The 17,358-nt window shown below is 41.2% G+C and overlaps 1 protein-coding gene across 2 annotated transcripts; it reads left to right on the top strand.

Annotated features, from left to right (window-relative positions):
• The first annotated feature begins 798 nt into the window (after positions 1-798).
• On the top strand, positions 799-16,496 carry agpat2 (1-acylglycerol-3-phosphate O-acyltransferase 2 (lysophosphatidic acid acyltransferase, beta)). Of its 2 annotated transcripts, none has more exons than XM_026173308.1 (6): positions 799-1,259; positions 7,358-7,491; positions 13,505-13,680; positions 13,791-13,886; positions 15,182-15,219; positions 15,339-15,445. In XM_026173308.1, exons 1-6 carry the CDS (start codon positions 1,075-1,077, stop codon positions 15,370-15,372), a joined length of 663 nt encoding a protein of 220 aa, XP_026029093.1. In that variant the 5' UTR covers positions 799-1,074; the 3' UTR covers positions 15,373-15,445. The 2 variants fall into 2 exon arrangements, with proteins under 2 accessions (XP_026029093.1, XP_026029092.1); XM_026173307.1 differs by having other exon boundaries at positions 800-1,259; positions 15,147-15,219; positions 15,339-16,496.
• The last annotated feature ends 862 nt before the right edge of the window (positions 16,497-17,358 follow it).

Raw genomic sequence — 17,358 nt, 5'->3', positions numbered from 1 at the left:
TTGCCCCACTGTATAAGTGTGCAGATGTCTATACATGCATCTTTTACAGTGAAAGAGTGAGCCTGTGGTTTCTGTTTGAATATTTCACCCATGACCAGTGTGTTTGCTTAAACTCCAGTTTAAACACCATCATACCCTACCAGTGAAAAAGCAAACATTACCAACTTGTAAACACAGTTAAGTCATTTAATTTGTGGGTAATATAAAGTCGACATTAAAAAAAAAAAACAATTAAAAAACAAAAAAACATGCTGATCAAAATATTCCATTAATCTTTTTATCACAGTTTTGTTTTCATAAGACTACACATTACATTTTATTCACTGCTTACACAAAGTGCAAATTAGACAGGCCTTGCTACTGCCTCTAGTGCCAAGTTTAAAGTCCTTGCTTAGGATATTAAATTAGGATTAATGACCGATTGATCCTAATCTTCCAAATCATGTCAAGCAGAGCTCTTGGACGTCGCTGAAACTTCACGATCATCGCTACGGACAGTGTCAGATTATAGCTGAGGACTGGATTATCACTGCTAATCCAATTACACATGGTGTGCTGTAATCGGCTGTGAAACTACTGTAAGTAAGGATGACCATTTGGAGACTGAATAAAAAATTGTGAACATGCACTCGTACCAAATAAATAAATAGGAAAGCTGTGGCTGTACCTAGAAATTATTTCCAAGTTTAAACGCCTACTGGCATAATAATTGATGTGTGGTTTGTAACGCCCAAATCTCTGTCGATACTTGACTATCTCTAGTGACATCGGACCATTTAGTGGTCAAGCAACCGGAAATAGAAAAACTCACAACCGATGACGATTTGACTCCACCTCATGATACCATTTAGCAACAGATGAGCAGCGCTTCATGTTCATTTTGTCGGGCCAGAGTGAAGCACAGCTGCTGCCGTGGTTTCCTGAGGGAATACTTCACTGTGTAAATGTTTGTCGGGGTTGCGGTCCGTCCCTCCGTCCCTTGCACCGTAGCTGGCTGAAACCGTTAGCGGCTTCCTCATCCAGAAACACCCCGCGTGAGTCAGTGCTGCTGCTAGTTTCTGCGGCGGTTTCGCTATGGATGTGCTGTGGATGATACCGCTGCTGCTGCTCATGATTATTCCGCTCCTGATGTGCACCAGCAGCACGTTTGTTTTTTATTTCAAAAAGTTCTTTTACGTGGCCTGGATGATGGTCTTGGCCCTCATCGGTATACCTCTGTGCATACTAAAGAGCGGAGGCAGAGACATTGAAAACATGAGGTGAGTTTTGCAGAAATGTCGCTCGCGGCGCCGTCTGACAGCTAGCCCTCGCTAGCTCGTTAGCTGGCTAGCAACCGTGGTTGTTTATATTGAAGCATTTGGGTTTTTACTCTCAGCAAAAACAATAATGGCCTCATTGTTGCGAGGAGTTAAGTTGGCGTTACAGCAATGTGGTGCAGGAGGTGTTTCCTGCCAAACTGTGTGAAATTTGAAATAAATAAATAAGCAGAAAATGAAGAAATCCCTAATGCAGTTTTCTTTATCATTCGTATGCTACTATTAGCTCGCTTGGCACATTGGCAGTAGCGGCGTGTGGACATTAGCTAAAAATCAGGGCGCTAATGTGACGTTGCGTTCATGCTGGGTTAATGTTTGGTAAATCTTAACGCCAGAAAAGCAATAATATCTTTAGATGACGGATATTTTCAATGTATTTTCTGCAGGCACTTTCTTAGAATCCCAACCCATACAAGTATCCACTAACTTGTGCCCTCTGAACGTGTAATCCAGCACTGTATCCGCTCAAGTTGTCCTGTCTCTTTAAATCTGTGTGTGTGTGTGTGTGTGTGTGTGTGTGTGTGTGTGTATAAAGGAGTGACTCATTTATTGAATCCATAGTTACTAGTAGTGCTGATTTAACTTTATATTTCTGTCTTATTCCACCTCATTTCATTTCTGTATTTTATGTATATAAGTTTAGATTAGTTATTTATAGTTGGTTTACACAGCGTTGTGTATGTATGTGTAATGTGTATATATAGACACGTGTGTGTGTGTGTGTGTGTGTGTGTGTGTGTGTGTGTGTGTGTGTGTGTGATTTACATTGCTGTGCTTGAGAGCCACCATCTACCGGAACCAAATTCCTTGTATGTGTGTGCACATATATTTGGCCAATAAACACGATTCTGATTATCTGCCTCAGTTTACATCTGTGTTGGGGGCAGAATGTTAAACATTTTACACCTGACACCAAAATCAGTCACCAAAACTGATCCTTACTGTAGGAATGTAACGCATCTTCAGTGTTGGTGTTCACGTTGTAGGGGGTGTTGTTGTGTGGTTGGTTAAATCTAGTCAGTGGTGATGGCTTGCTGCACACAAATGACTGCATTTCAGTAATTACCCTGAAGAGACAGATGCCAGATGGCACTTTCCCCTGATTGGAGCTGGGTTACTGAATAGTTATGAGACCCATCCTCAATGCAACCTCACTTGGCCCTGAACTGCTGACAGCAGCAATGTCGGTTACAACAGCAGACCTTACTGCCTCAGTGCTCCAGGAATAACAATGTCACAGTCATGTTAGCTGTGCCAGTGGTGTCATGTTGCACCAGTGTACCGTTCTATCAGTGCAGAGGTTATCTGGACCGGTTGTCTGTGACAAAGTGACCGAACTGAGGTCAGACCTTAGATGAATGAATAGACTTTTTGGATGGATATTTTACACGGCAGACAGGACTGGAAGAGAGAGCATTGTAATTCAGAGGGTTCTGTCACCTAAATTTACTGTTACACCAAAGCCTGAAGACTTGCTTTCCAGTCACTTTACCTCTGAATTAAACCTGTAGGCCACAGCAGGTATCCCTGAGTTCGCTCACTCAATAACATCTGTAAAGCATCAAGTTACAGCTTGGGTTGTGCTTTCATTTCTTGAAACACATCCATTAATTTACGTTTAATTGAAACTGTTTTATCTGTCACTTATGTGAATGGCTACTTCTGGGTATGGGTTAGTTATTAGGTAGGATCTCATGACAACAGATAAAGGACGGGTTTAGTTTTCTCACTCACAATTGCATGAGCTCATGTTCTGTGCTGTGTAATGGTGTCGAACATCAGTGGGAGATTAGTGGCCCTGTCTTTTTCGTAAAGGAGTAATATTGCCACTCAACTTACTGTATTGAAAACAACCAGTTTTTTTTTTTTTTTTTTTTGCCATAGTATTTCTGATGGAAGTAATTGTTAGCTCTGTCACCCTGAGACTGTGATTAGATGCCTGTCCTTTGGACAACCTACTCACCTTAAACTTGTGAGTAAACTCAATAAGATTGGCAGTTTTACATTTTGGCAAAACAGGTCAGGCTGACCTTTGGAGTGGCCACATTGCATATGATTTGTCCTCTTGTTCAAATTTGATTGCACTCTCAGGGTTGCAGATAATGAAGTGAACCAAAGTAAATGCTTAGTGGACTGATCATAAAATATAATTCAACAGCGGTCACTCATTACCCTTGAACATAGAGTTGCTGCAACACTATATCGTTGCATAACCTGTGGCTTTTACTTCAGACCGAATGTGTTATCACTGCACCACTATGTTGTAAGATAACCAAAAGACTACTCTAGTTTAAAGGTTAACAACATTTTTCCTGTAGATTACCAGTCAAGCGCAAGTGGAAACAAAGTCTACTACAGTCATCAGAAGATAGTGCTGAGAAATAGCGTACCACCACTTACTACTTTATATTTTGCTTATAAGGAGCCGGACTGTGTTGCATTTTTATTTAGAAGTGGTTGAGTAATGGTTCTGCCTGAAGGTTGCTTAAAACATAAAAAAGGGCACCTGTTATGTCCACACATTATAACTTATCAAAGAACCAATTTTAAATTGTTCAAATGGTGAAGAACGATTGTCTAAGAGAGTTTAGGCTGTGTTGAAGAATAAAGCTGGTCATACCAAATATTAACTTTGCAGCTTGTTAGAATTGTGCAAACTCAGTTTTTTTTTATTTTTTACTCTTTATGTTGTAGTTGCATGTATGCTTGCACATTTCAGTAAATACAGTACTTATGTCCTATATTTCCTACCAAAATCTAAAGACATGAATTGTGGTTCAAGACTTTTTTTTTTTTTTTGCTATATTTTAGTAAGAAACTAGGTCCAGTGTATATTTGAAAAAAGAATAATCTGGTAGTTCTTTTTTTATTTTTTTTATTTTATTTTTAAAGTGTAGAGTAGAATCACTATAAAATTCTTAAAAGACTGCATGTGAGGCCTTTGTCAGCAGAAAAGGGTGTGAAATTTATAAAAAAAAAAAAAAATACAGTTAAAAGTATAAAAATTTTTGCCCTTCATATTTTCCAAAGCCCTCTAGCAAACCGAACTGGAGTCTTTGCTGGACCAATTCTAGGTCCTGAGCCTTATGTTTGACACTCCTGCTTTCGAGTTGGCAGTATTGAGTTGGGATGTGCCTAAATCCTTAAAGCTGCTCCTTCATGGCACATTATTAGCATTAGTGGTGTAGTTTTAATGAGTATGTGTGGCATCAGATGCACGTTATGGCTGAAACTTGCTCAAAGATGGTTTTAAGTAGTTAGGTAGATGTTTTAGTCCATCGACACATTTTGTGTACAGTCATGAAACTGAGCTTAAATGAAAGCAGAGTTGAAGGTGAGTTTGGTTCCTGTAATAGCTGGTTTAGCAAGAAAACTACCCCATGTTACAAGAAGGATAGTTTGTTGTTTTTGTGACAGCAAACAGAGGGAATATGATTCAGGGATGAGCAAGGTCTCTTTTGTAAGTATTATGTATAGTATTATGTATAGTATTATGTATAGCATTATGTATAGCCTCTTCCTGAGGCCGGATTGGTAGTGCCTCTGCTCTTTTTCGGAGAAATTTCATTCAGATTATTGACAGAAGCCAGTTTTAGTGTGTCACACAGCTAGTTTGCTATCCAAAATTAGTGGTACAGTTTAGCATGGAGAATGTTATGGGAGTATGATTGTTCAGCTGCAAATGTAAAGTAGCATTTGCATGATGTGTGAACTCTGCCTGAGCACATCATGGTTGTTAAGAATCACACTGAAAGTTTTCCAAGCCAAGGGGCACCTTGGATTTGTCTTAACAGAGGTCAGAGCTGTTATCATGTTTGTGTCTATAAAGGTTAAGCTTTACAAGTCCCAATAGATCTCATCTGGTGGATCAGACAGTTTCAGGCTTTTTAATAGTTGCAAGGGGGAAAGAAAAGCTTTAAAAAAAAATGGTTTTGTTAGATCATCAAATCACATTTATAAACAAGCACATGCTGACTAACAAATAGCTACAGTAATCACGTCATTATTGAACTTGAGTAATCATGCACAGTGCAGCCCAAAAAAAACCTTGTTTCTGTTGAATTTTTTTTCTTCTTCTTCCCTTTTTTTCCTTGTCCATTGCCTCATTGCATCAGCGAACCTCAGGTCACGAATGCCCTGACAGTAGGGCTGCACGATTTTGCATAAAATGAGAATCACAATTTTTTTTTTTTTTGGCTTAGAATTGAGGTCACGATTCTCTCACGATTTTCTTTTCCAATCCATCCATCTTCATCCGCTTTATCCGGGGCCGGGTCGCGGGGGCAGCAGCCTAAGCAAAGAGGCCCAGACCTCCCTCTCCCCAGCCACCTCCTCCAGCTTATCCGCGGGAATACCAAGGCGTTCCCAGGCCAGCCGAGAGATATAATCTCTCCAGCGTGTCCTGGGTCTGCCCCGGGGCCTCCTCCCGGTGGGACATGCCTGGAACACCTCACCCAGGAGGCGCCCAGGGGGCATCCTTGTCAGATGCCCGAACCACCTCAGCTGGCTCCTTTCGATGTGGAGCAGCAGCTGCTCTACTCTGAGCCCCTCCCGGATGGCCGAACTTCTCACCCTATCTCTAAGGGAGAGGCCAGCCACCCTTCGGAGGAAGCTCATTTCTGCCGCTTGTATCCGCGATCTCGTTCTTTCGGTCACTACCCACAGCTCGTGGCCATAGGTGAGGGTAGGGACGTAGATCGACCGGTAAATTGAGAGCTTCGCTTCTTTTCCAATATAAATATTTATTGCACTTATTAACTGCACATTAACTTCGCAACAGTTGAAACTGAACATAAAAACAATAAATAATCATAAAAACAACAAATGTCTCACGTTTTGTTGTTGCCGCAAAATGTTGTACTGCTTGAAATTCCGTCTCCACCGTTGCTCGACGCTGCGAGTATAGAGCAGGTAGTGCAACAATAGAAAAATAGTTGCGGGACGGCACTGTGTAGCGTTGGTCTAGGGTGTTGATCATTTTCCTAAATCCCTGGTTTTGCACAGTGTTGATGGGAGCCATATCTTTGGTCAGGTGATAAGTAATAGCCTCCAAAATTTCTTTGTGCCTGCGGGAGTTCGACGGGTATAGGGAAGCGCTGTATAAGGTTCCCGTTATTGATGTTTGGGTGGTTGACCGGGACGGATTTTCTCCTGTCACTTTTTCGTCATCTCTGACGTGCTCTCCGTTGTTTTTTCCCTGCTAATTTTAGCACAGCTTCTGTATCACGTGGTATAAGGCTCCGCCCTTGTCATTTGTTGAACAGGAAGAGTGAGCGCTTGTTTTCATGCAGATTACGTCCCGGATAAAAATGCGGTACAGTCGTCGTTTTTTTTTTTTGTTGTTTTTTTTTTTTAAATCGTTGTCATTTGGAAATGAGATCGCACAGAAGTATGAATCGAGATCGCGATTTTCTAACGATTAATCGTGCAGCCCTACCTGACAGTTTCTAGTAAAATTTCCTTGTAACATGTTTTTTTTCTTTTAACCCTAACTGCAAACAGATTACTTTTTTGTGATACTTGGAGAGCGCTCCCATGGAAGCCTATAGTTTTGTGAGTTATTGTAAGGTCAAAAGACGGCTGCTTTTGTTGTTGTCAGCAGACTAGCTCTGATAAACGAACTCTTCACTACCTGCCTATCAGAGTAAGACAGATAGTGACTATCTTGCAACGAGATAAAAAAATTAAATGTTCAGATAAATAAAAATGTGCATCTACTTTGACTAATCACAGCCTGTGTGTTCTTTTATGTAATGTTTGTCTTGAGGCAGGTGGATGAACATTGCTTTGTCAATGGTTACTGGAGCGTTATACTTGGTGAAAGTAATTATTTCCCCAACCAGGAAAAAAAACAATGCTTAAAGGGGTGTTGAACATGATTAATTTAGCCTATGTGTTTAAAGATAGTTGTGATTATATTGCCTGACACATTCCGCTTTTGTTTCTACCTTTCACAGGGCTTTGGTTAGTAATATGCAATACACTGGCATCATAAGTAACCAGTACATACTCACTGTATTTAACCTTTTTCTCTCTTTTAGGATCATCCGTTTCATGGTTCGACACGTCAAGTATTTGCTGGGTCTTCGATTTGAAGTGAGCGGTTGGGAGCATCTGCAGACCGAGGGTCCCTATGTCGTCATCTCGAACCACCAGAGCTCCCTGGATGTTTTGGGTGAGTCTCTTAGTGCTTCTCTGAAGACGGACGTTTTTGATATTGATTTAAATGCTTTCAAATACAGTCATACAATCAATTTCTTTTGGCATTTTAGCAAAAAATATAATTGGTGAAGCAGATAGAAAGGGCATGTGGATAAAGAGAAGGGTGTGCAGTAAAGGTCCAGCTGGCTGGGAATTGCTGGGATCCTGCTTGGGGCATTTGCACCCATGCAGGATGTCTTTACTGCTCTGTCACCAGGTAGGCCTGTTTGATGACACACTTAAAGGTTATTTGAAACACATTCAACTCTCTACTTATAAATGGTCATAAACATCAGATTGAAACGTGTTGAAAGTTTAGCAGTGACAGCGTGTCTCATCTGTTTCTCACTATACACCGACTTTTAATCTGAGAGGAAGAATGAAGCAAGGCAGTCATGCGGACGGCAGATTTGTCTCAGCTGTAGTTTTTGTGCTTTTAAGCCCTACAGACTCAAGAAAACAAACCAAGAGTAGGAAAAAGAGAGAATCCTCACCAGGGAAGAGTTGTTTTACAGTGAGTCCAGTTCATCCTGAGCAACTTGATACCAGATATGATGCATGCGGTCCTGAACATTTTAGTTGGAGGAGCAGCATTCCTCTGCAGTAGATGCATGAGTCCCAGATGGAAGAATTGTACCGTTAAGTAGGGCTGGGCGATATATCGAGTTTTTTAAAAATATCGATATATTTTCATACGAGATATAAGATGTGACAATATCGTTTATATCGATATAGTCTATGTTACGTTATAATTATACTTGTGGAGTCGCAGGTTTGCCTCTCTTTCGTCCACTTTTGTCTCTACGCAACGTTACTCGGCCTCGCCTCTCCTGCACTGAACACAACTCCCCCTCCCCCATAGCTTCACCTGCAGGCAATGACAAGATGAAAGCGGAAAATCTCCGTTAGCGAGTTACCGTGCGTGGGGCTGGATGGCGTCAACGTGTTAGCGAGCTAACCGCGCTAACGAGCTAACCACGCTAACGACATGCAGCCCAGAGGGGCTGCACGGCCTAAAATCCTTTCCTTTTCTCAAAAATCGACAGTGCGCCTTATGTATGAATTCTGGTTGTGCTTACTGACCGCGAACCGATTTTATGTGGTACACAGCGCTCAGCAATCTGTCAAAAAATGTTTTAATATGACTTTGCTAAGCTATGGAGCTGCACCGCTTGATGGATTGTCAGAGGATTACGGCTACCGGGGAGGAGCCTCGCGGAGTGATACGTACTGTGTGTGTATAAGGACCACAAATGGCACCTGTTCAGAGAGGTGGTGCAGCTGTGAAATCTGTCTCTTTGTTATTATGCTCAGCGTCTATTAGTTTACATTTTGACTGCACAATTGTGAGCTTTTTGTTATGCACAAAAACAACATTGTTTTCTTTTATTTATGGACCATGATTATTTAATATATGCTGATAATTTATTTTTGAGTAATATCTACGCTGTATGTAAATAAAAGTGCCCGTGTGACATCTGGGACACATTGTGACTAAGAACTCTCTTTTTGTTCTTAACTTATGGCTTTAAAAAGAAAAATCGAGATATATATCTTATATCGCCATCCAGCTAAAAAATATCGAGATATGAATTTTGGGTCATATCGCCCAGCCCTACCGTTAAGCTCCAACCATGGGAATTTTTGAATCCCACCTTAATATACGGTACATGTGACAAATCTCTACCTCATGACCTAAAGTAGGAAAGGAAAAGCTGATATTGAGCCTCGTCGACTGATGGCTAATTTAATGTCTGCTCCAATCACACAGGCCGAGAGACCAATCAGGGACCCAATAGGGCTAAAAATGTATTTACCTACTGGCTTTAGGAAGGCGCTTTTGTGTCTTGGTGAAATTGAACACAAAGAGGTTTAGGATTACTGTGATTGCGCTGGTCACTAGCAGATTACTCTCGTCACCTGTACATTTTGTAAGATGGATGATGCCAACTTGTCTGCAAACAGTTGCCAACTATTCACCAAGCAGTTAAGAAAATTTGAATTGTAAACACAAACTGAAAATAGGAAAATGTTGTGCTTTTGGAAATGTGTTCAGTGGCCCAACTTTACTTTGGAGGCATTTTGCAGCTCCAGTTTATCGCTCTTCTTCAAGTTTTACTACCAGTCTGTGGTTAGTTCCCCGGTATCTACAGACAAGTTGGCTTCTTCATGCAAACCGCTGGCAAAACCACAAAATATGCATATTAAATAATACAAGAACGAATCTTGAATATCAGAAGAGTTCATGTCACCTGTATTCTGGTCAGCATGTAGTGATAGCTAAACTCAAGCCTGTGTGAAAGCACAAAAGCAACCAGCTAACTGGTACAGATGTTTGCAGTTGGCTCAGTTCCTGCACATGTAGTACCAGATGCAACTTGTTTTTGTGTCAAACTTTATCCTTGGTCTCTCCTTTTGAAAGTCATATACTACTATCTAGAGCAGGGCGATATGGCAAAAAATATTTATCACGATATATATTTGAAAATTTGCGATAACGATATAACCGACGATATAATTGATGCGAGACAAAATACAACTCCACAACATTACTAGTGCAAAAAGACAACCTTCCATTTATTTTCACTTAAACAAGAAGCTGGTTTTTATGTACATTAAAGCTTTATAAAAATGTAACGGTGCAAATGCAAATTCCTTGCTGACAGTTTAACCAAAAGGCATTTCCAGTAGAAATGGGCTGACATATCCTGAGCATAACCATGTATAATATCCACTGAAGTTAAAAAGAGGTGCTTTGCAACATTAAACTGCAGTGTGCAGTACGTATTTTTCGGACCATAAGGTGCACGGGATTATAAGGCACATTAAGCGAAACAAAGCAGTCAGATAAATCAAACTTTATTAAACTCATTCTTCTTGCTTCCTCCACTTCTGTACCATTGATTCATTAATGTTGAATTCTCTGGCAACAGCTGCTCTATTCCCATGTTGTTGCAGTATATTAATGACTAACCTCGTATTGTGGATGGATTATCTCAGTTGTTCTCCTGACTGAAGTTTGGTCCGTTTACAGCATCCTGCCATGCGATTGCATTTGTCTCCAACCATGAGGAACCTTAACATTAACTTTTATAAGTGGAAAAGTGTTAGTGTTCGTCCTCCAGCTTCACTGTTTATGTTATGCTAACATAGCTGTGTCGCTAGCGATCACGTAGCACATCATTATATACCAGCTAGCCCAACTTCAGTAACCCTACAAACGTCACTGCTGTTTAGTTTCCTATCTTCATTTATGTTGGTAGTGATAGCAGAGCTGTACGTTTGAATTTTTTCAGAAATCTCTCAGTCAGAACATGCAATATCATGCTTAGGTAACTAGCGAAACTAGCGAGCTAACTTCCGCTAGCTTCCTGCTAACTTCTAACTCCGTTAAATGTAATCAATTTTGTTTTAATGGATGCCTGGAAGTTAAACTTCATAGTTACACCTGGTAAAGCAGCAATGCTGATCGTTTTATTAAAGATGAAATAATTTAGATAGTTTTTAACTCTCAGTGATGCTGTAGTGTTTGTTTCACCTGAATCTTACTGAGTTTAGGACCCAGATTACTCCCAGATTTAAGAGCATCTTAGTCCGACAAATACGACAATAACAACGGCCGCTTGCATGTTCTGCAAAAAAAATGTGCTTTGTCGTGTATCTGATGGACAAACACCAAACCAGTTCCACATCACTGAAGTTGCACCATTTTTACAAACCAATTCTGGTTCATCTGTTTCACTCAACAATCGGCCATGTGCGTATGAAAACAAAGGCACTGCGCATGCGCGTTTTACTCCCATTCTATCGCGATATTTCATTTTCCTATCGTTGCCTAACATTATACCGGTATTACCGGGAACGGTATAATATGGCCCAGCCCTACTACTATCATTATTCTATGTCACAATGGTTATACATAACAATTCCTTTTTTTCTGGATCTAAGTAGCTACTATTTCTGAGCCGTACTCCAATTTTAACGCTCGTTCCTTTGTATGCAAACAGGAACTGGGGAATATGTAAATAATGACAGCTACATTGTGGGTTATGCCATGCGAAAACACTTTGTGATCAGACTGCAAGATTGTCTGCGGCAGCCGTGATGGAGCCAGATTGTGATCTGGTCTCATCCTGTCACAGTTTAGTTCTTCTCAGCCAGCAAACAGTGGAGCAAGACTTTAGCTGTGCCACCATCTACAGCTTTATAGCTCAGTTCATTAAGGGAAAGTCTGCACAGGCTACTCACAACTTATTGGAACCGAATGTTAAGGCCTTCCAGGTGTATCTCACTTTACACTCCCACCTACTTAAGCAACGGTCACCTTTTCTGGTTTGTCAGACAGGCAGTAGGCATGTTAAAACTAGGCCAATTGTTAGATTACTGCATTCCAGCTTTGTGTTGGTACACAGTGCTTGTCAGAACAGAACAGTTTTCACAACCTCTGTTGATACAGGATCACATGCTGTTTGCTTCTCAGCAAGCTGAATAATACAAAACCTGGTGAAGAAACAAAGCACGGGCACAGAAAGAACCTGTTACATTGGTATGGGTTTTTAAACATTCTTTACATACTGATCACTTACTGTATGAATGAAATGTAGGCCTCGCAGAACCCTGTCTGAGCTACACACTGGTCGGAAACAAAAGCATGTTGTAGAAAGGCTTCGATTCCTCTTTTATTTATTTTCTTCAGCTTGTATTGTTGATAGTTGAGATGTCTTTTAACAGTATCTCATTCTTCCCTGTTCTAAACCTGAGTGTTGAGGGACGGTTTCTCTCCATCAGTGTGTGGGGGAGAGGGTTTTTCAGCACCGGTGAGTGATGAGGGCAGGCTCAAGGCCAGGGTAGTGATAGCAGGAGGAGAGCTAGGCGTCTAATTAGCACTGACAAAACTCAGCATGCGGTTTGTTTGGCGTCCAAGTTGCCATGCCGACTGCTTCACCCCAGCCATTAGGAGATGCTGATCCTAGAGCAGATGTTATATTAGTTTCTTCACCTTTCTGAGCTGCTTTTTCAGCTTGGTTTAAATGCATCTGCTCACCTGCTGTTTTCAGAGTAACATCTTATAAAGAGATAAGACAAAGAGGCCAAAGCATGGATGTTTTCATCTGGTCACTGATCCTTCTCTGAATGAGCTCCAGTCAAAAGGCAGAAACATGTGATTTCAGTTTGGGTGTTATCCCCTTCTAAGAAAGCGCCACTTCAGACATGTAGCGGTGCTACAAATATCCCATTCTGACCACTTATCAGGGTTCATATCCAGCTCTTCGTGGAGGTGGACTCTCTGCTTTGAGAGGGCGTATGTTTAAAGTCTCTATGGTATAAGTGCATTGCATTTGGGGTATTATTTAATGACTGAAAGGAAGACAATTTATTATAGTACAAGTTCTTATTGACTCTCTGTAACTTGTCATATTAGCAAACTTTGAAGCTACAAAGCAGTTGCTCGTAGAAAGCTGTGCGCTTAAATGCAATGTCTTTAACTTTTATTTTAATTTATTATTTTTATATTTTAGTTTTAAAAGTAGTTTTTGTGAAAACTGTCACCACAAGGTGTCACCGTTTCACTAGGTTGTAGTATAGCATTACATTTTTATTTTTTTATGGACATTTGAAATATGTTTAATTTTGAGAAACTGCAGTCTCTGTGCTCTTCTAGCTGCCAAAATAAGTCGGGTGAGTGTGATAGAATCATGAACTCTTTACAAGTATTGAGCTAACATCTGGTATATCTCATTTTGGACACAGCAGATTGGACTTACTGCACCATCTTGCGGTTCAAAGTGGTATTACATGGAAGTACAGCCAAGCCCTGTTTGTACTACAGTTGTCTCTCATACACTGCACAAAGACATCTTGGAAATGGAAATGATGAGCTGTTGTTTCTTTGCCAAAACCAAAAAACCCCACTATGTACATACAGTAGCTGTGATGGTTCTAAAAGTTTCATGATCCTGACGGTTAAGTCTCGTTTTGTCTCTCAGGCTTGATGGAGATCCTACCAGACCGCTGCACCACAATTGCTAAGAAGGAGCTGATCTATGCCGGTACAGTGGGCCTCATTTGCTGGCTGGGCGGGATCGTCTTCATCAACCGCAAGAAGACGAGCGATGCCAAAAGCGTGATGGCTGATGCCGCCAAAACCATGTTGGACGACCAGGTAACCTGCCTCCAGTTAACACAAGAAACATCTTCATCTCAAGGTTCTGTTGTAGTCTTTGTTAGAGAATGTGAGCTGGTTAAATCAACCTTGTCTTATGACTTTCACAGATTCGTCTGTGGGTATTTCCAGAGGGAACCCGTAACCAAAATGGCGACCTGCTGCCCTTCAAAAAGGGTGCTTTCCATCTGGCAGTGCAGGCACAAGTAGGTTTATTTATTTGCTTTAAAGATCTTAAATCTTACCTTGTACGTAGAGTGAAGGAGCGTTAGAGCTCTTCTAGCTTTTTGCTTCATCCATACATGTAAACATCCTGTTTATTCTCTTTACTCTGTCAGGCTGTGATGATTCTGTTGGTATTTCAGGAAGCTTCTGCCAGCTTAGGGTTCCCAATAGTGAGGGGGCCGATTCCAGACATGTGGGGGAGCTAGCAGACTTATGTGGGGCAAGACTAAATTATGAAATCATAATTTAGTAGAGAGCACAGCTTGCAGCCAGGTCATTTTCTATGATATTTTTTCGGCATTGTGTTTGACACAATGCTAGTGCGCTCTCACAAAGTGATTGGTGGGACAGCAGCAGACATGACCTCCAGTTCAGAATGGCTGCAGCTCAGCTGTGCAAATTTATGAGCTTTATCTCTGCGTGCATGCAGGTGGGAGGTCTCTGTTCTCCAGTTAATTCATATTTTCATAGCAACACTCGGGGTCAGAAAGGTGGGATAAATTACACATACGCAAAAAGAAAAACACTCTCGAATGAGACCTAGCCATGAAGCTACAACGGTGTGTGCATGTGTGAACCCAGATTTTGTAACTTGCAGCTGAAGATCGATATCAGTCGGGTTCAGATATGCACCAGAGTCTGCAAAAATAAAGCCCTGCTGCTCCTCGTTAGAAAACACATTAATATTTTGGTAAGAGGTTCTTACGCTTTAGAGCGCTTGCTAACGCATTCTCCAAACAGTGTTTAGTGGATGTTAACAAAAGCACTTTGTTTGCATTTGAAGTGCCGGAGTAACTCCATTTGAAATGTGTTGAATACAGTCTGTTTCATCTTTCCCTGATGGCTTTTTTCTTCTTCTTTTTTACACACTTGAGACTGTTTCTCTCTCTGCATTTGCTTCTGCTGAGTTAGGCCAGCCTTTTCATTCGTACCCGGCCGGCCAGATTGAGTGGAAACAGGACAGCCCCCAGGGGGAGCCGCGTTTGGCTCAGTCAGCCCCGCTGAAGGGCCACTCGGGGCCTTGAGACAGAGCAACTCGGCCTCTATTAGCGGGAGTGGAGGAGATGGAGAATGCTTGTGTCATGCTGAGTTTGTGTGTGTTTGAAGAAATGTGCTGCTGGTTTAATCAGGCATTTCGGCCTTTTTTTGATTGGTTTAGAAAGCATTTCCTTTTAGGGCTTCTTTTCTGTCTCTTTTCTTATTTTTGCCTTCGTTTTTTTTTTTTTTTTTTTTTTTTCCAGGTACCCATCATACCTGTCGTTTTCTCCTCCTACAGCAACTTCTACCTACGGAAAGAAAAGCAGTTCAAATCAGGTAACTGTCCTCAACTTTTTAATTTGTGTTGGGTCAAATGACAATAACATTAAAACAACAGCTTGATGTTCCCCGAGACTCCTGACTCTAAAGTTTTTTGGGGTTTTTTGCCCCTGCAGGAATCATCAGATTGAAGATCCTTCCAAAGATTGAGACAAAGGGGATGACTTCAGACGATGTGGCATCCCTGTCTGACAAATCCTTTGACCTGATGCGCGCTGCCTTCCTGGACATCTCTGACTCCATAACCCGGAGCAACGGGCCCGTAAGGCACTGAACATTGATCTTCCACCCGCCCTCTGTTTTTTCAGCCCCATGTCTGAGATCCACCCCTCCCCAAGGCCCCCCCACTCTCCGCCCCAGGTTGTCCCACCGCCTTCAGGAAACAATGTGACACAAGTCTTTTTGTGACGAAAGCTCTTCATGTCTAGTTGACGCCTGGTCCGGTCCACCTCTGGCCTGAGCACACAGCACAGTCAGTCCTGACCCTCACTGTCGCAGCAGCAGCTGCTCTGCACTTTGTGAGCGGAGTGACGGACGGCGAGCCGAACAGTCTGGGTGTGTGTTGTTCATGCATGCCTTTTGGATGGCTCTGTCCACCTTTCATCCTTGCTTTGGAAATCTCAGCTTTCTTATTGTCTTACTTTATTGCTGTTTTCTACTTTTCTTTGGTTTTTTATCTTCACCTGCTTTTGTTCGTTTTGCCTTCTGTTCAGCAGATAAACTTTGCGGGGTGTTTTTTTTTTTTTTCCTGATCATAAATGTCAGTGGATATTTATGTTTTCCTCTCATGCTGCCTTGGTTTTAGTTCTCTTCGGATGCTTAAACAGACATACACAAAATCAAAGTACCCCATCTCATTTCTTCGCTTTTAGTTCTTTTCTGTTTCTCCCCTTTATGCATTCCAGTCTTTTGCCCAAAGACAAAAATGAGTGCGGGTCTCCACAAAGTGCGGAGCGTGTGGAAGGAAAGGACACCCACGACTTTCTATAGCTCTGTCGCTCTAGATTGAACTCTGTATCCACATTGGCTCATCAACCCAATGACCAATAGCTCCATGACACGCTTCATGATGTCAGAAGGCAAGGAATGCAAGATACCGTGTATAACAACAGCACCCATCTGTACTGGATTTATGGACTTCAGTGAACTGATCAGTTCTCAGTGTCGTATGTTGGTGTATCCCTGTACATTCTTCCAGTTTGTCTCTCTCTCCAAAAATGAATTGAAGCAACCGGTCTGCAGCAAGTGTCCTCCAGCAGTGCTCTAAACTCAAACTCTAATTTCACACTCTTGCTTTGTTGTTGTTGTTTTGTTTTTTCAGGATCACCTTTATGCTCCTACTCATATACAAAGTGTCAAAAGAAGTGAATTCTTTAAGTGCAATGTCCAACTGTTTCAACGTTACTACTGTTCCAAAGTGCGAGCTACCTGCTGTGCCATGACAAAGATGTTTTGGGAGGTTTCCAATGTGCGTGGGGTGGTTTATTTTTGTTTGTTTGTTTGGGTTGTTGTTGTTTGTTGTTTGTTTTTGTTTTTTTGTTTTTGTTTTTTAATTACTATCTCCTTACGGTCTACTTAACTGGTGACCCCTGAAATTATTTAAGGCAGTTCTTGCCATAAACAGGGGGAGGAAACCTATGAGATGATTTAGATCTCTAGTATTTGTTCATTTATTAGGATTAAATCAAGGAATCCCAAAGTACTAACAAACTCAAGGATCTAATGACTGAAGATGTGTTATGTTGATTGGGTGTGATGGGAAGCCTGTTTTTTTTTTTTTTTTTTTAAATCCTATGAGAATAAGTTATTATATTTAGTTATGATGTTCTGATTATTTAACCTCACTGGAAACTATTAGATTATTTAAACAGGAAAAAGTGCAAAAATTTGGCCTGAATTTTGATTGTTGGCATCATTGGGTGAGTTTTGGTTAAAATGGATTTGTTGTATGATTTGTACTGAAAATGTCTTCGGACCACTGACTGAACCGCTTTCGTTTACACCCAGGTCTTAGTTTCACTTCGCTCAGAGTGCAGCCACAAAAATTATTAATTCTGCCCATCAAACACAATCTGAGAATGTACCACAGCATTCAGGACAGTTGTTTGTTACTAATTGCAATTTTTGAAAAAAATG

Source organism: Astatotilapia calliptera, chromosome 7, assembly GCF_900246225.1.
Source record: "Astatotilapia calliptera chromosome 7, fAstCal1.2, whole genome shotgun sequence".
Taxonomy (NCBI): Eukaryota; Metazoa; Chordata; class Actinopteri; order Cichliformes; family Cichlidae; genus Astatotilapia; species Astatotilapia calliptera.
Note: the sequence above shows the minus strand (reverse complement) of the source record. Positions and strands in the feature narration are given on the sequence as shown.

Bases quoted from the DNA above. Each gene is read 5' to 3' on its own strand.
- agpat2 (XM_026173307.1), top strand. From the start codon at position 1,075: ATGGATGTGCTGTGGATGATACCGCTGCTGCTGCTCATGATTATTCCG. The intron at 1,260-7,357 runs GTGAGTTTTGCA...TCTCTCTTTTAG, and splicing joins AGAGACATTGAAAACATGAG to GATCATCCGTTTCATGGTTC. The intron at 15,220-15,338 runs GTAACTGTCCTC...TTGCCCCTGCAG, and splicing joins AGAAAAGCAGTTCAAATCAG to GAATCATCAGATTGAAGATC.